The sequence below is a fragment of the Rhipicephalus sanguineus genome, chromosome 8, assembly GCF_013339695.2.
Source record: "Rhipicephalus sanguineus isolate Rsan-2018 chromosome 8, BIME_Rsan_1.4, whole genome shotgun sequence".
NCBI classification, from domain to species: domain Eukaryota; kingdom Metazoa; phylum Arthropoda; class Arachnida; order Ixodida; family Ixodidae; genus Rhipicephalus; species Rhipicephalus sanguineus.
Window position 1 is genome coordinate 28,368,633 of NC_051183.1, and position 21,275 is coordinate 28,389,907.

General features: G+C 46.3%; 2 protein-coding genes across 2 annotated transcripts in view; one reads left to right on the forward strand and one right to left on the reverse strand.

Annotated features, from left to right (window-relative positions):
- Positions 1–2,757: 2,757 nt before the first annotated feature.
- LOC119401601 (E2F-associated phosphoprotein) lies at positions 2,758–7,969 on the forward strand. The gene is made up of 4 exons (XM_037668501.2): positions 2,758–3,013; positions 3,674–3,873; positions 5,075–5,519; positions 7,644–7,969. Exons 1-4 carry the CDS (start codon positions 2,952–2,954, stop codon positions 7,885–7,887), a joined length of 951 nt encoding a protein of 316 aa, XP_037524429.1. The 5' UTR covers positions 2,758–2,951; the 3' UTR covers positions 7,888–7,969.
- Positions 7,970–12,057: 4,088 nt separating this feature from the next.
- LOC119401602 (calmodulin) overlaps positions 12,058–21,275 on the reverse strand; it is a 29,631-nt gene continuing 20,413 nt past the window's right edge. The window contains exon 5 of the mRNA XM_037668502.2: positions 12,058–15,100. Within this exon, the coding sequence (XP_037524430.1) occupies positions 15,072–15,100 (29 nt within the window). The 3' untranslated portion in view covers positions 12,058–15,071. The remainder of the gene's footprint in view (positions 15,101–21,275) is intronic.

The following is a 21,275-nucleotide window of genomic DNA, read 5'->3' on the forward strand; positions in this document are numbered from 1 at the left end:
TTCTTCGACGTTGCGAAAAGCGTACGTGTGCATTCTTTTCGATATTCATGTTTGGATCGGGCTGATCGAATCTGCAACATGCGAGTGAAGTGAATTGCACACGGCTAGAGTCTCAGCATGGCTGTGACACAAGCGCTACTGAATGGGATGTTAAATGCTCGTGTTACGTTGAAGACGTAATACCGCGTTCCCGACTGCGCAAGTAATGACGACGGCGTATTATGTTTGCAAACCATAACCACGTTAAACGTGCGGTCCCGTGCTGCAGCGATGACGCTACTCGCTGGCGGCCTACTACTGCGGCAAATCCGTCAGGCAGGCTCGGTACGTACTACCTCGGTGTGCCGTTCAGCTCATACGTCAATTTTAGTTCATGCAGTTTTATGTAGCACGCACAGGATTTCGCAAAGCATCGTTATGCACGGTAACGGAGCTGAAATATAACCTTTCACACCGCAGCAAATAATTATAGGTGGGGGGCACTTTGCACTTTCCATGGTTTGGGAAAGTATTTTAGTCTCATATCCAATTCAGCGCGGCTCATGACTTCATCCGGTGAAAGTGGCACGGGCCGTACGTCCGCACGTCCTATCTGTTCCTATGCTAACAAACGGGTTGACCCTCCTCCTGGCGCCATCTTGAAAAGCACGGCGCGCCACCTATAGTCCGTGGGCATTGCGAATTGAAAAGGCTGGATACTCTCGCTGCTTGGACAGCACAGCCTGAAATTTAGATTTCCATCTTACACATGCTAGCAACATGTGCTGTGCAGTTCGACCGAATATATAGAGTCACAAATTGCTGGGAAATTCAAAGTTCTTCCCAGACCTAGAGTGGACTCTAAACTTCTGACGCCGACTGTACGTCCAGTAGCTGAACTTGTACGCTGCGATTGTGAGCGCGCAAAACGGTATCGACACGTTCATCATTTTGAGCGGCAGCCGTACACGTATTGCTACGTTGAATGAAATCATAATACCGAGCATATCACATGTAACAGTTCAAGAGGCTTCATTCGCATTGTTTACCTAGCTTCGAACTGTACAGTAAGACTACTTCCAGCGAACACGGCATCCGAAACTAAACCACACCTTCGGTACCTGTAAGCTTTAGAGTTAAACTAAACAGGTAAACAGGCAACGATCTGAGAACATTCTGACAAATGAAATCAAGCTTGCTGACAGCTGACAAAACGCGCTGCATGCATACGACACAGCTTTTCAATCGCAGTCCGTGACACACGACCCAACGCGCATACACAGCTCGAAGTAAACAGCGATCAGTGAAAGCATTGTCGTTTTATCTCAACTGACATCTGCATGAACGAACACCACGGTTTTATTCGCATTTTCATTTAGCTTCGAACTACAGTACAGCAGATCTCCTGCCGGCAAACACGGATCCGAAACTAAACCACACTTTCGCTACCCCAGGCTTTAGAGCTGAACCGGTGCCGTAGGCGACGATCTGAGAGCACGCACAAATGAATCACACTCGTTGCCAGCTGACAAAACGAGCTGCATGCAGACGACACAGCTTTTTAAATCGCAGTGTTTGAGACGCAGTGTAGGAATCCCAGTACATGAGCTTACACACGGCTCAAAGTAAACTGCATCAGTGCACAGGCAACGTGTCGTCGTTACATCTATCCAGGATTGTAGGAATAGGAACTGCTATGTGCATAAACTTGCCTTGGTTGACGAAGAAGCCGATGTACGCCACGAACACCACGGCGCTCAGACGAGTCGGAAAGAGCTCGCCCCAAAAGCGCTGCTGTTTCGGCGTAGCGTCCATGTTTCGTCGCCCGTACTCGGCACCGCGTTGCCGGTGCTGATCCAGCCTGAACACACCACACACGAAGCTGGTGACGACGCTTGTGTGCAGCGAAGTCCCCTCCTCTGATCACGCTGCGAAATTCAAGCAGACGCGCACCGCCCACAGTTCTCCCATCACAACCGTTCCCATTGACGACAACCTGCACGCTCTCTTCGCTCCGCCCTTGCCTAAAGTCCCCTTTCTTTCACGATGCCGCTATAGTTACCTAATGCATTTAGTAGCGAAACTCCCACCAACTTCCATGTTTCAGAAGAGCCGCACGCGCCCTCAGGAGGCAGTTTTCTCCGAGCTTCTGTTTTACATCTCGGAGGCTATGTTTTTATGCACTGCGAGCATCACCGTAAATTTAAGAGTGGAAAACACAGAAGAGCCATTTATTTAACTGAAAAATTACGTCATATTGTTTTATTATTATTTTTTTTAAAGTTTTAAACATAGTTTTAAAATTTGAACTTTTATTAATGTAGTTTTTTTTAGCCCATAGAGAGCGCAACGGCTTGTAAAGTCTTAAAATAGGACAAGAAATACGTCAGATTTCGAGGTGTGATGCGCGTTACGTGTTTTCAGTCACGCGGTTAAAGTCAAGTAAAACCAGAACTCTGAGTAAAACTAGCAAACATTTAATTTGCACAAAACTTCATTGATGATAAAATTGAGGAATATTGCAAAAGTGCCTTCGCGATCAGCACTGTCAACGCGGCACATTGGCGGAGATAATCGCGGAGGCCACGCAAATGTTTTGTTAGTTTGTTTGTGCGCCGCCGTACATGTACTGGCGTTTGTAACATGCTGAATCATGGTAAGAGAGCGCGAAGTTCTGTAGTATACCTCTAGTTACTCTACTATTGCTACTTATATCATTTGTCTATCAGCAAAAACCACGCCTGTTCTGCTTCAATCCAATCCAATCCATGCCAAAAAATGATCAACATGGCGCTTATTTTTATGAATTCGCACTTCATGCGTAGTTGTGTCCGTCATATCTGTAGCATAGGGTCTGTACAAACTGTATGATTTGTAGGCTTGATTAGTGTAGCTTGGTGGACCTTTTCGTTGCGTTTCAAATTACGCGACCGTCCCGTTACAGTTATTCGAGTTCTGCGGCGAAAACCGGCATGGATTACAACGATTATCAAGTTTGCGAGGACTCGGACAGTGAAGGCTACGACAGTAGCAGGTAAGCTGGGGTCTAGCGAGCGATCTTTTTTGCAAAATTTATTGTCTTTAAGTGCGCTGCACTTACGCAGCTGGTCTTTCTTCCATCTACTGTCTCATGTCGCATGGTCACGTGTGGTGTGGTCACTACAATGTGCGCTGATCATCGTCAATTCTATGTTTGCTCTGTCTACTTACTTGTTGCGCATTTAACAATGCAATACCAACTAGCCTGATCCCACACTTTACTCTGGGTCGATACAGGCCTAAAAGAAGACTAACAATGCTCAAAACCAGCCTGAAATAAACTAACAATGTCAAATAACTACAGAAATAACCAAAAATCAATCTCAGTAGTTTACTTAACATCGCGAAAAATGCGTCTGAAACATCCGACTGAGGTCCGCGCCGCGCAAGAGAGGGCGCCACCGCCTCAGCAAGCGCGCGATTGCCAAGGGACTCGTTGGGTTGCCACTTCCTCAGATATCACGGTAGCGGAGCTGCATTAAGCGCAGGATTTAGAACTACACCAAGACCTACACGAGAACGACATTAGCGCTACATTAACCGCAGAATTAGCGCTACATATAGAGTTTTGTGTGTGTGTGCGTGTGTGTGTGTGCTTGTGTGTGTGTGCTTTTTTAAGTATACCGGCCTGCACCTCTTTTTGTCATCCCTGCAGTTCTGAAGATGCCTTCGAAGCCTATGTGCGTCAGAAGTATCTGTCACGGCCTGATGACGATGAAGACGATTTCGAGAAGGAGATGGAGAACGAGCTCTCTGCGACGTTCAAACACTTCGAGCAGAAACAGCTGTTTGACGCTGGTTCTACAGACCCCGCGATCGGCGCTGGACCGGCCCGTCAACGACTAGCGGGGAAAGGTAAGTGCCTGTTTAAGTCGATCGATCAGCGCCAGTCCGCCTTTTTCACGATGCCACGGCGCATGCGCTCTTCCCCTAACGGAAAAGTCGCTACATGCGCGTTGATCTCGGAGGCTTTCATTCAGGCTATAGCAGTTGTCCCGGCCCCTACCAAAACCGCAGAGGGGAGAGCGCAGAAAATGTAAAAGGCGGACTGACACCTTGCAAAATAGTAACTACACGTGCGCAAGCAAGTTTGTTTGCCGCACGAACAGCCTCGACCACAGACTAGCAGGAAAACAATCTTTTTCCATTCAACACTCGTCCTGCCTTTCCTTTCTTTGGTTTTTCCCTCTCTCTCTCTGTACACTATACAGCTCAGTGTGAAACGTGACATTCCTGCAGTAATTTTTGAAAAGCCTCTGTGCTTCTCGCACACCTTCGCTGAAATCTGGAGGGGTGAACATGCTTATAGAGAAAAGAGCGATCTGGGAACGAGAGCTTTTGTGTGGAAAATATTCCTGCAGAATAGCCAACTAACAGATGTTGCAAAGTGTGCGCTAGGGGGCTCTCACTATTTTGCAAAGTGTCAATTAGCAGCTTGGTGTTGTGGTGATCAAAGCCCATCGTTGAATGGTTCTGTAGGTGTGCAAGTCACTACAATGTCGCTTTGCTTCCCCCGTGAACTAAATTTCCGTGCCTTTTCTCTTCCCGAGTAGTGAACTGGCGAACAAGTATGACTATTGGAAGCATTGACTAATAGTAGATAAGCTGGAAGATAACATTTATCCGTTCATTTTTTTTTACACAGATTGTCAGACTAAATTCATGTTGATCATGTCTGAACTATGGTGCAGCTGTGACTTAACGAGCTCTGATAATCATTGGAAATTATATGTAAAGGAACATGTCATGGTAAAACTAAAGGAATGCTAAAACTTACAGCATAACACTTCTTTCTTCTCCAGCTACATAATGTATGTGACGGGCCTGGGAACACAATGCACACTGTAGAATGGACAGTAACTTGACATGGGTAGGCCTAAGAGTTAGTGTAAAGTGTTACATGCCTGAATGCACGGCTTCTTAACATAGACAGGCATAGTGCACATTGTATGTTGTGAACCAGTAACATGTTTCACCGATACAAAGCATCAGCTACCAGATCAGTTGCTAGCTGCAAGTTCACGTGTGCTTGAATATTCAACTCTTATTTAAACAGGTCAGCAAGGACACACCACCGAAAAACCTGGCCAGCCTGAAGGTGGCCTCAAAGATGCAGGGACAGAGGTTCGTAAAACAGATGACTCCGTGCAGCGGATTGCAGCAGACGACGGAGCACCTGGTGGCCTCAAAGATGGGAGGACGGAGGTTCACAAAGCGGACGACTCTGTGGAGATGACTGCGGCAGACAACAGATCGTCCAAGCCAAAAGCAGGGGATGACAAGAGTGCCGAGAAGAGCGGTCCGTCCAATGACGACCTCTTCTACGATCCGGAAATGGATGACGAAGACGAGAAATGGGTGAACGAACAGCGGAGGAGCTGCATATTTCCCAACGAGTCCAAGCAAGAAAAGGACGGCGGTAAAGTCAAGCCGTTGCCGCTGAGTGACGCGGTCCTCAATTGCCCTGCCTGCATGACTCTTCTCTGTCTTGACTGTCAGCGGTAAGTCACTGAAAGACAGAAAGGAGCGAAAGTGAACATACTGTGCAGAAAAATAGTAAAGTTATAATCCAGAAAAAAAAAGCATAGAAGTGTAACAAAAGCAGCGGCACCACATTTTGCACCCCCGCTTCTTGTGACATTTGTTGCCTTTTGAGTGCCACCGTGGGTCTAGTCACTGTGTGTGCCTGATAACCTGTTTATGAACTGAACAAAAAAGAATGCTGTTTTCTTCTAAACTGAAGACAAGGTATGGTAAGTTCAATGTTCTCAATACTAAAGTGGCTGAAGTGCAATAAAATATTTAGAAATTCATGTCATCATGGTAGCATTGGTATTTGGGCTTTAAACTTGAAAACATTGAGTCTGACGTTAATTTCGTCTAAGTAATCAAGCTCCTTCAGTTAACAAACTGCTTTGTCTCTTTGGGGCACCCACAAATCACCTCCTCTGAAAAGCGCAGACGATTTGACTCTTTTTAAAAAATTTGTCATGTACACTTCCATTCAGTTAGGGTTCCAATACTACCTTTGCAAAACTTGAAGGACCAAAAAAACCACAGCCATGGCTTCAGCATGGAAACTGCACTGAAACCAAAGATAGCTCCTTCAGATGCAGTGTACACATGTGTAGATGATATGTTCTTACTACTTGGGACCATTCATGGCAAAAGAAGAAAGAGCAAATACAACTCTGCTTTGTACTTGCTTTGTATTCGTTGCTGTGTTCTGCATATTATTAAGTTCACTTTGGTAGAGATGCTATCCACATTTGACGGATTCTTGCACTAACGACACCACTGGCAGAGTAACTTTTTCTGGTATTTCGTAATGCTTGCACCCAACAACTACGTGATTTGTGCGTATACATCGAGTCAGTAATTCAGTTCTTATCGTGGAAAAATGCAAAGTGAATGACTGCATAATAAATATCTATTTATTCCATGATTATCATGTCTTTCTAATACCAGCGTCACAAGGGCACTTCTGGTCGTGATCAGATAGGATTTCTTAATTGCGATCAATGCAATGGTCGCTGCAACGCGGTCCAAACTAATCTGTATCAAGCTTGGCGCAGACGTCAGTCAAACTGTGATGCAGTGATCGCGATCGTCTTGATCCAGATCGGGCTTGATCACGATTGAAAGTGACCGTGTAGCAGCACCTGATCTGGATCGAGCCTATTGCGGACCAGCCCCGATCGTGATTGAAAATGCCCCTGTGAGACCAGTATAAAATACGTACAAAGTAAGATCCTACCATCTTACCTGTCCTGCAGCAGTGTCTAACGCATCGTAATAAATTATTCAACATTTGGCGTTTTCATCGACGGTCTGTCATAATGTCATAATTCATGTTTGAAGGTATTGGAACACTAAAATTGCTGTAATCCAAACAAGAAAGAATTTCAGGGGAACATGGAGGCTTGAAATGATGAGAAATCTTTCAACCGGGAATTTGACGGGAGCCATCGTTTAGACTAGTGGACTTGTCAAAATGTTGAATCCGTGGACATTCCAGGTTCCAAGGATTTTTCATCACCCCAAATCTGTACTTAGCATGTTTGAGTGTCTCATTGTCTGTTTCGTTGTTTCAATCCCATTTGCTGGTATTCTTCCATGCAGTAATGTAGCAACTAGTATTTTAAAAGTAAAACTTGCTACACAAGTAAAACTGTCCCAGTATTGTTCTGAGCTGTATGCAGCACGCTGGGATTTCTTGTCCAATCTACCAAGCTGGATAATTAGTATTGATTGCTTAATTAACTTAATTAGTAACACTAGCGAGAAGCCTTGAGCACAAATGTTGTAGCACTTGTTATGAAATGTTGGAATATTTCATCTATGCCAAGATAACTGCCATTCCACCAAGCTGGGTAATTAACAAAGATTGTTTAATTAGCCTTCAAAATAGTAACTGTCATGAAAAATATTCAATAGAAATGTAATGCTTGATAAGAAACATCAGATTATTTCATCTATACTAACTGTCATGTTTTTTTTTTTCCAGCTTTTGCTCAGAGTGCACAAAATTAAAAAAAGAATACTTGGCACAGATTAGCTGAAACAGCCTGTATGTTATCATTGCGGGATGTGTTTCTGCAAGTTATATACTTCGTTTCGTGCAGGCATGAAATCTACAACACCCAGTACCGTGCCATGTTTGTGAAGAATTGTGTGGTCGACAGGAAAGAAACCCTTAGATGTCTGCCATCGAGGTCATCAGCGCGCCGCCGAAACCTTCCCGAAGGTGTCAGCGACCCACGTGACCTCTTCAACCCCGTGCGCTGCCAAGTCTGCCGAACAGAGGTCGCAGTGTACGACAGCGAAGAGGTGTACCATTTCTTTAATGTCATTGCAAGCTTTTCGTGAAGGACGAAAATCCCGGTGCAATGTAACTGCGTCGAGGCAATGTATATAGACTACTGTAAATAAAAGCTCACAAAGTGCTTTATTGCGCTTCGGCCAATTCATACTTGCGTTTCACACCTGCATCAAGCCGCAGCAGTGCAGTCCAGGTCAGTGCATGGAAGTATCAGTCTTCAAATAGCATGTTTCACATACTATACAGCTGCATGCACTGATTTATTGCACTGCATCATGACAATGGTCACACCACCAGGACATAAGTTCTGCAAAACCTATTGGAGACAGCTTTTTTTATGATATGAAAGTCTGTGCAGCAGTTCTGGAATCAAGACCATGGAAAATTCAGTAGGGGTTTCAAAATCCCCCCTTCATACCCTCAGAATATTGTATGCTCATTATATGCATATATTATCAGAAGTTGTACACCTCCGCACACACATGAAGGTGTACAACTGCTGCCTCAAAATTAAATGCTGGCTTTGCCTTTGGCCATGGCATTTGCGCCAGGGAGGTTTGAAAGGGACACTGGACTGGAGAGGTCTGGTTCACGTATTCACTTACAGCCATCTTGCTGTTAGGACAACATGTAATGATTTGGAGCACTGTAATGGGAGAACTATATACATCCATCCCTGAATTTAGACTGTTCACTGTTCGCAACCATCTTTTCAGAGAACCGCTCGTTTTCCTTTAGCTTCCAGCAGGCAGAATGCAAAAAATTTAGCCCTACAGATTCCCGTCGCTGACTGCAATACTCAAGTGTCTTATCAGACTTGGACTGATGTGACAACCTGGCTAATGGTAATATTTTATGCTGCGACAATGAGCTCGTATTTTCCAATTATTTTAGAGCTTTTGTTAAAAGAACAAGTGAAGCTTAACTGTGATTGGCCTGTAGCTTGATTGGAATGTCGTGGAGAAATACAAGCGAGCTCTGACTTTGTGTTTGCTAGCAGGTATATACCATTCCAAAAATTACAACAAAAGGGGGGCTGCATTCAGTTGCTGAGCCACGCGTGATTTGCACGTTTCTTGGCCCTTGGTCAGCGTCCATGACGGTTTCGCGTTGATGCTGAGCCTTCTTCCCTATACTTGGCTGCAACCGAAGCACGGTGGCACCAGGTTTTTATTACTTGGGCAGGTACCCACGACGAGTGGGCTCTTTCAGGGGGTGCAGGGAGGCGGGGAATTTATGCGTTGTGTTTTGAATATGCTTGCTATATTTGAATATGCTTGAATATTTAAGAGGGGGGGGCGGGGGGGCCAGGCGCGAGTTTTAGGGGGGCACATGCCCCCCCCCCCCGCCCCTGAACCTAAGAAAAAATGTCAACTCCACCCACAGCCCTCACTGTCCCTCCCATAAGTTCCTAGAAGAGTGTGGTATACTTGGAAATATTTAAGAAAACCTTTTTAGGGCGATTTTATGCGTGTAATTTGGTGTTACCGTGATGCATTAGGTCTCTCTTCATGTGCGAACTCGTTCAGTGTCCCTATGACTGGACTTTGCCGGTTTCAGTGCTGTTATGCGACTGGACGTTGTGTAGTGCTATTTACAGCATGAACAGTGTTCATGTGACTGCATTTTACTGTGAACTATAATCATGGGCAAAGTTCTCCATTAGGGGGGGGGGGGGGGAAGAGGCTGCTCCCATCGTGCGCATACCTATGACTAGTGTCATATTGAATTTTTTTTTTTTGCTGCGATACTAACTGCGTCAAAGAGTGGCCGGTGCTATACTGCAGCACTACCATTTCACTAAGCACTGCATAGTTCTCAATTTGAGATAGTCAACTTTACCATACAGACGCACGCTTGTGTCACCGGTTTTAGGTCGGAAACATGAACGCCCTGGTAAGTTCATCAGGGATTCTGGCGTCGCTGCTCAGCTAAACGTAATGTTTTAGGTAGTAACGACGAACCTTTAACTCTGAATATGCGTAGTATTTACATTAGCTGAGAAAAATACTTCTGGTTTGAGCGGGAACTAGCTACGAGTGAACGGCAGGTGCACCGCGATCGCCGCAGTTCTGCGGGCAGACCATTTTATCTCTGGTTTGTAGCGGACGACGAAAGAGCACAGGCTCAAAGCGAGCAACTCGTTGCAGCCGCCGGTGGTGCTGAGCTGCCGTCACACGCTCCGATGTTCCATTTCCGCTGTGTTCATCCGGCCCGGCTGCGCATCGAAATGAAGCGGAGCAAGCGCACAGGAGCGTGCCTGCTCCAGTGCAGTAGCGGACGGCGCAGCACTTACTTCCTCTGGGTCCTTGTGCGCATGCGCCGCTACGTACAGACTCCTATGGAGACAGGTGTTCTCTGTGGAGACTCTGGACCTCGTAGGGTAAAGGAGTGTTTTTCTTCCCGTCCGTCGGCTCCTTTGCTCTTGGCTGAACGCACGTGTGCAGCGGCGTGCCAGTTCACGCGAGGCGACGGCAAACGCGGCCCTGTGGCTCGCTAAGTCCGAACCCACGCTAGTATCCGTACTCCGGTGAGATACGAGCACACTACAACTTCGTTCGGTAGAAACATTATTACCGTGTACTCATTTTGACGCGTCTGGTTTTTACGGTGTCCGGTCGCCGCTTGATCTCAAGACCGGCAGAATGACTGGGGAAACGCTAATGGCGAACTTCGAATGGAATTCTCACAGCCCTCTATTGATACTCACCGAATACGCGCATGCTCGCAGGTGCATGTCCCTGCAACTTTCACTTGCCAATACTCCGAGTGAAAGAGAAGTCACATTGTAGCTCGCATACTTGCATCGCGCTGTGAACTGTTTATTGGTGCATTTGATTCTCGTACCTTCCCCGAGGTAGCAGGTCCACTAAAGCTCAAGCGTGTAGTGTTGAGTTGCCCTGTGAACAGGAGTCCAGGGCCGTACCCAGGAATTTTTTTCGGGGGGTGTTTGTGTGTAGAACGGCTAACTTTGCCAACTGGTGGTCGCTGTGAAGGCGTGCAAGTATTTTGGTGTCACCCGAAAAGTTAAGCATGAAAAAATTTCGAGGGTTGTCGGAACCCCCTCACCCCCCCCCCTTACGGCCCTGCAGGAGTCTATGGCGATGCGCTTAAAAAGAACACCTAGTTTCGCACATATGCATGGCATACAAGAAGCTGTCAGTCGAATGGTTGCATCAGAGTGCTGAAGTGCTCCAAATGTCTTATTACAACATATTACAGCCTACATTAGCAAGCTCCAGCGGTCACAAAGCTGGGTAACCGCTATTGAGAGTTTTAATGCTGTACTGTATGACCTCTGAGCATCAACCATTAACAGAGCACTTCGAAATTGCCAAATGTGTGGTTTGTCAATTATTTTCCAGAGTGCCAAACTGCATATGGCATGTATGAAGCGATAAACAAAACGTTTTCATTCTTGACCAACACAAGCTATGCTGCATTACGGAACCTTTTCTACATGTGGTGGGTACCTGAAAAAAGATTGGCTGGTGGTCTCGCTTGGGCCAAAAACTACTATATGGTAGAACGGTTCTATTACCTGTAGAGCAGGGGCGTAGCCAGAAATTTTTCCAGGGGGGGGGGAGGGCGTTGAACACTCGCATGGCTAAGCCCCTGCTGTAGAGTCCTCACCACTTGTATGTTCGTGTCTGTGGAATGCTGTCGCTGTTAGACAAGTTTTTTGTGAACCCATGCTTTTGTGGCCTCCGCATCGGCTTTGAGACAGCACTCCTTGCAGGTGCGTCTCCTCTCCACTGCACATGCAGCGCTTGAACACAGATTTTTCGCAGGATCCAAGGCCCTAGTATTAGCGCACTAAAAGAGCCCACCATGCTTTGGCAGGCATAACCGGTACACTCGCTCGCAGACAAGACACTTTGAAACGGCTTGAGTAAGCCATGTACAGTGAGCCTTAGTACTAACTTAGGGTTCAGGAGGATCGAGCACGATGAATTTTCTTAAGGAAATGAACACGAAAGCTGTCAGCTGGTGCTAATGCCGATTCATATTTCTGTGCCTTTGCCGATTAGTATTGCCAAGATGCTTTCATAAAAGTGAGTTGCCTAGTCTTTTCTTACATCTAGACATCCGCGCTGCAACCACAAGCCAAGCTTGTGAAAAACTAAAGAATTGCAGTGTTCACACGACAACTTAAGACTCCGTCCAGTGAGCAATAAGACCCTCTACCTCCGAGCATCCATCGAAAACCACCCAAAAAAGGTGAAGCATTGTTTATTGAAAAACTCTTCCGCTCTCAGAGTACACCGCACTTTGCCAAGCCTTTTTTTTTTATTCGTTCCCCTTTTATAACCTCGCATTTAGCAACCATCGCTTGAAATTACAATGCATCATATATCCTGTGGGTGTCCGCATTTTTAACGTATATATATATTTTTTATCTCCAAGTGCGCAATGTATAAGTTCATTCGGGAAAACAGGAGAGGGTATGTGTTATCGGAGCACCAAGCACACGAACTAACCAAGGCGACTGGATATGAGAGATCTTCGAAGACTTTCGACAGAGGGCGCAGTTAACCAGGTAAGAGGAAAGGTAGTAGTACGATTAAAGTGTGTGTGTCGGGTGAAATAATCTCTCGAAAATGGGACTTCAGGAAATCGATGGAGTGAGAGAAAAAGGCCCTGGAGAAAGCGTTTCGAAATAAGCGAAGAGTTTTCTTCAGTGTCTAGACGACCTACTTAAAAGGTGGAAGCAGTTTTTTTTGCCACGACGAGGCCTCCAAAGACACTGGGGGAAAAAAAAAAAAGGAGACCCCACGTCTTTCACCCCACGCATGGACGACGCACTGACGAGATGAAAACCTAAATGTCGAGAAGCCACACACGATCACCACGCGCTTGGCAACGATATGCGCACGAGGCATGCATCACCGCGATATTACTTTTGAGAGGTGGAGCAAGAGAATTCTGGGACTTTGGCGACGTCGATGACGCCGCAGTTGGAAAAATGTTGCCTGCTGGCAAGTACTAGCGTGGTTGGGAGCGAGTTCCGGCGGGAATGCCGCCGGAGCAACACCTGCCAAAAGCCACCGGAAAAGCAGTCCACGAGACGTAGGAAACCTGCGACGAGACAAAAAACTCCACGTCTACGTAATACCGGCATCATTACCGATGCTGTGGGGGAAGGAGTTATCGACTAAAAATTCTAATCGAGAAATGGTGATCACAAGCAGACATGCACCCCAAGGGGAAAAAAAGAATTGTGATGCCAACCCCCATCTCCAACAACCTGAAAAAATCATGGAATGTTCTTTTTTATTCTCATCATAAGACCTCAGCCTACACAATTCCAGTCACAAAAAAGTGCACAAAACAGCAGAGGGGGGTGAAGCAAGCCAAACATGCTTGCCAAAAAACTGCCCAGCCCCCCCCTTTTTTTTTAACAGAAAAGGGGGGCAGCTAAACAGGACTCATCAGACTGTTACCTGCTCTTAAAACAGCAGCAAAAAAAAAAGAAAGAGGATGAGAGGAGAGGTTTTAAATGCGACAGAATGTGAATTTGACAATAAATTAACACGTCTGGACAAACGGGTGATTAAAAGCAACGAGACGACAACCACAAATGCAATTCTCGAGAATCACGCGATCGGTGCCGGCCCTAGGAGACAAAGACCTTGCCAAAGCATCTTTAATCCCCCGCACAAACATTATCAGCACGGTGTCCTGTTCAGGGTCTAACAGATCGGTGACGCAACGCACGGAAGAAAAAACTGAAACGCAGCGAAAGCCCAAGCAAGAAAAAGAACCTCTCAAATGTGACGTGAGAAGTGCACAAGCGATGTTCAAGTCCTCTGAACAAGAATTTGTCAAAATGCCACCCATGCCAAAAAAAAAAAAAAAGTGCAAGAAACGAGACCATGCCTAACCAAGAAGGAAGCGTGCAGTCCAACACGTTAGTTCTAGAGTATGGCATCGAATGCCTTATAACCTCAAACTGGTGCCAGCTTTAGCAAAAACTGCGCCACCTACCCTTCGACCTCAACTGCATCCTTTTTAACATCACACACAATCAGGCATCAGTCTTGGCACACACACTCACACACACACCTACGATGCCAAATGCGATTAAGTGGTGCAAGATGGACAAACGAAATTAGTTTCTCCCTCACAAGGAGAAGCAGGCATCATGCCAGAGGCGAGAGAGAGAGGCACGATGCTTGTTGTGGGGAGGAGGGCACAAACCACCGGGAGCTTTTTGCACAACTAAGAAAGTTCTATACAAGCAAAGTGGGACCGGTAAATACCTGCAGGAAGGCCGCAGTGCCAACATTACAGGTAAAAAAGCCAAAGAAAAAAAAAAAAGACTGGGAAAAGAGTTCTAGCAACAATGAATAAACTGTGGAGGATCGAAAGTCTAAGCCCCAAATCCAAATCCGAGCCTTCACCAAACTCATCCCAAACCCACCATCCCCGTAAAACCCCCAAGCAAGATCTCGAGAAAAAGGTTGGGCCGTGGGACAGGCAAGGGGTGGGATTTAGGAGGGGAGGGTCTTTAAACTTCACCACCTCACACCAGCAATCACATTTCTCTATAGTACATAGTGTTTTTCTTCTCGAGAGCCATAGATGTACAACCCACCATAGACGGCGAGAGAGAGAACGACAGAGTGGGGGTAGCGGGCGTGCCGGAGGGGGGGTTGGAAAGTGAAGCATTTGGAAGAGAGGTCAGCTGTTCACAGTCACCGCTGCGCCCCTCCCCTCAGTATTTCAGTATCAAACCGGCTGTTTCGGTGGAAAGCCAACACCCTCGCAAACACCTTCCCGCAGCAGACTTTGCCAAAAGACACATTAATTGATGTAAGGCAGACCTATCATAAAGGGGGGGGGGTGTACCGAGGCAGGAAGGGGAGAGGGGTTGATGATAAGGTTGCAGCTATGCAGCATTTTTTTTCAGCTCTTCACAAACAGGTTGTTTACGCGAGATGTGAAACAAGGAAGGGGGAGAGAAGAGGTTGAAAAAAAATAAAGGAGTGAAAAATACGAAAGAAATTAAAATAAACCGGGTAAAAAAGGGCGACAAAATTTATATATACTTTTTTTTTTCTGTTCCTCTTGTCGTCGGCATTAATTACAAGTGGGGGTGACGGCAGGACTTCCGCGAGGGGAAAAGCCTCCGCACGTCTTTTTTTTTTTTTCGTCGTCAGCCTCGCGTTACAACAGGACCTCTCCGTAGTTCTTTTCCCCCTCAACGTTACCCCCCAGGAAAGCCTCTTCACTTCGAAGTCATCATCGTTACAAACTCTGAAAAGAGAGAAAAAGGAACATCAGTGTTAGATGAATAAGTTCCAAACCTTGACAAGGAAACACTAGCAAGAAGCTTAAAGGTGACTATAGACAGCCCATATTACACTCGAAGTAACCGGAGTATTAGGAGATAGGAGAGTCTTTCTGGCACACAACTATCCTCTTTCATGATGCCATGGTGTATGCTCCCAGCGGAAGGGTCGTGAAACGCCTCTTTAATGTCTGAGGCTTTCGTTCTGGCGATGCCAGTTGTCTTGACCCTTACCAAAACAGCAGAGGGCAGCACAGGAAGATGAAAAAGGCGAATCGTCATTTGCCTTGCTTGCACTCCTTTTATTGCGATAGCAATTATATAGACACTAGAGGCACATTTTTGCCGTTGCTGTCATGTTCAGTATAAAGTCCACATCGTTGACATCACCCCGTGTGTCAACTCTTCTACGTGCGAACGAAAGGTGGAGACTGGCCGCAGCTCAAGCAGAGATGAAGCGTGCCGGCCAGCTACGCTGCTTGCGCAGCAACTGCCAACTGATCAAAAGTGCGCGCTTTCTCAAAACGCATCAGGAGACAGCTCCTACCCTTGCACTTGTTGCGCTCTCACCACTTGGTTGAACTGATGGTGAATTTCACTGGCAGATTTGGAGCACTTCCGGTAGCAGTTTTTCTGCTCCATTCGGAGCAAGTCTGTTTGACTGACTGACTGAGAGTGCTCCCTGTATGTTTCATTGGCAGATCTGGAGCAGCTCCACCGTCAGATTCACTCCACGGAGCAGCTCTACTCCGCGAAAAGCGGCGGATTCGACCAGAAGTCGCAAGCTCCCTGCACGTGTGATGCAATGTGCTGTCCGACTGCACCCGTTCTCTAGTTCTCTCCGCTCGTGCCCGTGAAGGCTAAATCAGCGCGAAACGCAAGGAATGCTGGGCGCTTGCGAAGCAGATGTGCGCTAGCGCTCCCTACGATTTGCCCTGGTGAGGGCGCTTGTGTTCCATTGGCAGATTTCCTTCAGTTGCTCTCCACCGGAGTGGATTGCTCCGGCACAGAGTTCGTCGGCCACTCCAAATCCGCCAGTGGAATTCACCACGAGGCAACAGACAGCACAAAAACCACCTTGCTCCCTGGAGTGGCCGTATTATGCCAGCGTTTTGTAGAGTTATGCGAGAGTGGCGAAATGACTTTTTTTTTTTTAAACTCTACACTCTCACTTTCCTATCGGGAGTGCTGTCATGCTGGTAACCCTTTGTGACTGAAATGTACCACGTGCACAGTGATAGTGCAAGTGCAAGGAAAGCACTTAAGGCAGACTGCAATTTCTACTTGTGTGGTAGAAAGACTCCCCAAATATGCCTCCTCTTTGGGCTTGGGGCGCACTTTGAATGCACATTTACAGTTGTACTAGAACAATGTTCAATCCTCTAAAATGACTGACAACAAATTAGACACTATTGCTAAAAGCTACATTTCATGTCATCACGGCAGACTAGCTGCCTTTGCATTGCTAACCCAGCAATATGGGCTGCTATATTCGCAGACAACTTTTCATGGCAATGAAGGGAAACCTATGAGGGCGGAGCTTCTGCACATGTGCTCCTACGCACAGTAGTCCGGATTGGCGTGTGTTTCGTACTGCTGTGGAAAGTGAAGGCGGCACAGCAGAAGCATTGCATACCACCATGCTTTGCCTGCTTAGAGAGCTACTATCTACGGATGAAGTTTGTCGCAAGTTTTTGAGGCAAGTAGACAGAAGAGCCTGGTGAACGTTCCCTTGAAGACGTGGACGTCATTTTGCCTTAGACATGCACGGCAAAAACAGCGACATTCTCACACATGCAAAAAAAAAAAAGACAACTTAGAAAGTAAAACAAAAATAAATACAGTGAAACCTCCTTAATACATACCTGCCGGGAACGCAGCATAACTACGCACTAAACGGTTGTATGCATTAATGACTAAGTACAAATTTGCATCTCCTGACATGCGCCATCACTGCCAACAAAGAAATACAGTGCCAAGTCAAATATTGCCTAAAGTACCAATCACAAAGCCCTTTCTTTTTTTTTTTGTCAAGAGGCAGAAAAGATTTTGGCACTCTTGCACAACCGTCCAATAGCATGCGGCGGCGACGCCAAGGAGCATTTCGAAACTAATACAAGATCCAGGATATGCAGAGACTGACAGTGATAGGATGGACAGCATCGGCTTTGCGCAATACATGTATCGTATCTGTACCACGATCTGCTACTAAGCAAAAAATGAGTTTCACAGAAACGCGGTACAGCCACGTTAGAGTGTACTAGAACAGTGGAGTGCTCGGAACGGCCGCAGCACCAATGTACAGAAAGTGAAGCACAAACAGGGTCAATCCGCTTCTACTGCTGCGATCAGTAGTCTGCAATGTGTTGTCTAAGAGTTGCGCGTGGCTCCGCCAAAGTGGGTTTTTATTCTTAGTGCCACCTTTTATAGCTGTATTGGTTTTCCTTTGTTTCTTAAAACTAGCTTCAGTTGCTATGCGTTGCTTCAAAAAGCAGCGGAAAATGCGAAGGTTGAAAAAACGTGACAGTGAGCGTAGTTATTTGCAGCGCCACTGCCCGGGATTCAACAAAAACGTAAAGTATGGCCTACGAGACTTGAAATAAGATTTCACAGTTTACGTTACTTTTTGTAATAATACGTAGTAACAGAAGCTAGTTTTAAGACACAAAGGAAAACCAATAGAGCTATAAAAGGTCACACTAAGAATAAAGACCCACCATATACAGCTGCAGTTCGAACCTGCGCCTTTTGAGTAGGAAGCGGGCATTCTACCCCAGCACAACTGCGGCGGAGCCGCGCGCAGCTCTTCAACAACACATTGCAGACTACCGATCACAGCGGCACAAGTGGATTGACCCTATTTCGGCTTCACTTTTCGAAGCTCATTTCGAGCACTCCCCTGTTCTAGTACACTCTAGCCACGTGGAGACTATCGTCACCTGGCTAGTTGCGTGCAGCGCGTCGCCTACTCAGCTCACGCAATCACTCTTAGGACACTTGCTGCGCCGTACGTGCGCGTTTTTGTAGGCATGGTCTGCGTACCCACTCCGCTCCAGACTGCACGGATGCGGCGAGTAGCTTGTTGGGTTAACGCAGCAATTACAAGCTTCCTGCAAGCAATGCGCACTTCACGATGCTCTAGCGGTCCTGGCAGCAGATGGAGGCATGTTTGGGTTGCTACCTAATAGAAGCATGCAGTGTGGTTTGTTATGCCGTACGTGTGCGTTTAGTGCGATAGCGTCAAGGCAGCGAGATTTTTCTGTGCCCAGGACCCGAAACACTTAACTCCACAACAGCGAGCTGCTTTAGTTTCTACTAAGTGATGCATGCTTGAACACTGTCCCGCACACGGAGGCGGCAGCGATCGGCGGCCCAGCACGTTCAGATTTCTGCCTAGTATAAGCGTACAGGAGACTTAAAGGCCAACTCCGGCGATTTTTCGAGGTCGATGAATCTCCAAGAAATTCGCTGGGTACGTTCCTTTGCACGTTTCAGTCATTTATGCCAAATTACAGGCTTGAGACATGCGCAGATTGTTTGCAAATGAATTTTAAAGATTGTCTGCAAACGACCTCCTGGCTTCCCACAATTATTGGCAACATTGCGTCTGTGACGTCAGTATTGGGAAGGCGGCGGAAGTGACGCAGCTGATGGCACCGCTAACTTCGGCGCTTCGGCCGCTACAGCGAGCGTCTGGTCGTCCCGGCTGTCAGTTTTCATACTCCGCGCCGTCGTGACCGGCATGCCTTGCACGACCTCCGGTTCGTTCGTAACAACGTCTACGTCATACGTGGACAGTACACTGTTGGGTTTCGGTGTTGTGCTTTCTTGCTTATTTAAAATTATTCTCCAATTTGCCGCGTATTTCTGCTATCGGGCCCGTAACAGGAGTGTCTCAGGAACATAAAAACACCATTACTTTGACATGGCCAAAAAATCGCTGGAGTTGGCCTTTAAGCAGCGCTACGCCAGATGCGCGCCCGAGCAGATAGCTGAATATACTTATTGTAATAAGGTTGTCAGCAATAAGTCATACGACGCGTTCGTCGGTGGCCACCACCTCGACTGTTTTTTCCCGATGCTTACCCACAAAGGCATAGCCGCAATCGCGTGGAAGTTTGAATAATCTGTTGACCAATCTCTGCACTATCGAAAAGACTGAAGACCTTTTGCGGCACATTGTGGCATCTGCAAGTTCAGCGGCGCAGTAAACATTTATGGCACGAAAAGTTCTACAGCTTAAGCGGCCAGCGAATGCAGTAGGCTCTATGAGATTCGGTCAGGGATTCGTCGCAACTATGTTTTAACCGTTCATATGTTAAAAGCGGGTACATATTAAAGAGGTTTGCCTATCAGTTGTGTGTGCTGCAGCCTCTTTCAAATAGCTTCCTGTAGAAAATGAAGTAATGTACATTTTCTCTAGTAGGAGAACATGGATGCAATCACTATTACATTCATTAGCAGTAGCAGTTTTGCAATTTCGTTCTGTAACCTTTGCTTCATTGCCAAGAAAAGTTGCCCATGAGTATACAGAGATAAAAAGAATACAACAATATTACAATGGGCAACAGCTAAGACAATCTAAAGAAAGAAACACAATTGACTCAGTCAAAGCGATTGATGAGAAATTCAGATAAGATTGGGAGGAACTGGGGGCCAGGAAGAAAAAAAAAAAAAGTGAGCAAGTATGTAGTTTGTGGAGGCTATAGACAATGCAAGCTATACTAGCATTGAAGTCTCCTGGATTAAATCTGCATACCTGCCAACCTGTGAACATTTAAAGGGACACTTAAAAGATTTTTCTCGCATAACTAAATTACCCTCTTACAATATAAAACCACCACTTGCTCTTAGAAGACACTTGGTAAGTAAGAAAAGGAGTAAAAGAAGGTACAGGTGGCAAACGCTGCTCTGAGGTGCCAGCACCAACTCGCTGCAACATCATTGATTTTGACGTCTACTAGTGCGTGCCCAATTTTATATTGGTAAAAATGAACTACATTGCGTTCTAATGGAGCCAGGCACTTATTGTAGCAAGTTTCAGCAAATTTTCTTGAGCCAATGTAGCCAAAATATGAAAAACTGGAATTCGTGATGCCATGCTGGCATCCAGGTGCCAATAATGTGAGGGTTTTCGGTGCCAAAACCACAATATGATTACAGGGCACGCCGTAGTGGAAGGCTCTGGAAATTTAGACCATCAGGTGTTCTTTAACATGCACTAACGTCGCACAGTACACTGGCCTCTAGCATTTCACTTCCATCAAAATGCGACCGTGGCAGACAAGATCAAACCTCCCACATTCAGGTGCAGCAGCCAAGCACAATAACCACCATAACACCACAGCTGACATTCAGGTGCCGAAATTTTGGCACAATGTTCAAACATCACACTTGAACCTCCATTTCTTTTTCTTCTACAAATGAACCTACAACAGCGAAACTAAGGACAATAATTTCTGGGGTTTTACACGCCAAAACCACAGTATGAATGACGCATACTGTAGTGAAGTGCTCCTGAAATTTCGACCATATGGCACGCACATAAACCTAAGTACAGTATGACCTCGTCTGAACCCCATTTGAATGCGCTGTCTAGTTCCGTCAGACATGTACTCTCGTTTATTCAGCCACATTTGGTCACACTTTGGTAAATTTGGACAGCTTGCAAAGCTCAGACATGCGTATCATCACGTCAGGTGGCACTAGGGAGTGTCCGAATCCCACTGCCAGCAACTGTCTCTGAGTAGCGTGCACCAATCTCGAAAGCCATGCTTGCATGTCCTGGCAGTGAAGGCCCGAAATATTTCAAGGCCGCCACATTAATCTTGTACGGGTCGGGGTGTTGAGGACAGCAATGCACTGTGCCACCTTGTTGCCTAATTTAGGTTGTATGCAAATGCCATTTTCGCTCTTTCATGTTGCACATTCAAGGCACTTGGCACTCTGCATGCTCAGAGGATTGCCGAATTATCTGTGTTGGGGCCAAACATAACTAATTAGTTTGATGCAGTTAAAAACAACACGTGCTTTCTGGGACTAGAAAACAAATCCGAATTAACGGGCTTTTCTTGTAATGATAGGGAAGCCCGAACGCTTCATGCCTGTTTGTGTACCACCATGTCGGTTGCGGGCCTTCAG

Coding starts and splice junctions, on each gene's coding strand:
- LOC119401601 (XM_037668501.2), top strand. CDS start 2,952: ATGGATTACAACGATTATCAAGTTTGCGAGGACTCGGACAGTGAAGGC. Junction 3,014..3,673: donor GAAGGCTACGACAGTAGCAG/GTAAGCTGGGGT, acceptor TCATCCCTGCAG/TTCTGAAGATGCCTTCGAAG. Junction 3,874..5,074: donor TCAACGACTAGCGGGGAAAG/GTAAGTGCCTGT, acceptor TTATTTAAACAG/GTCAGCAAGGACACACCACC.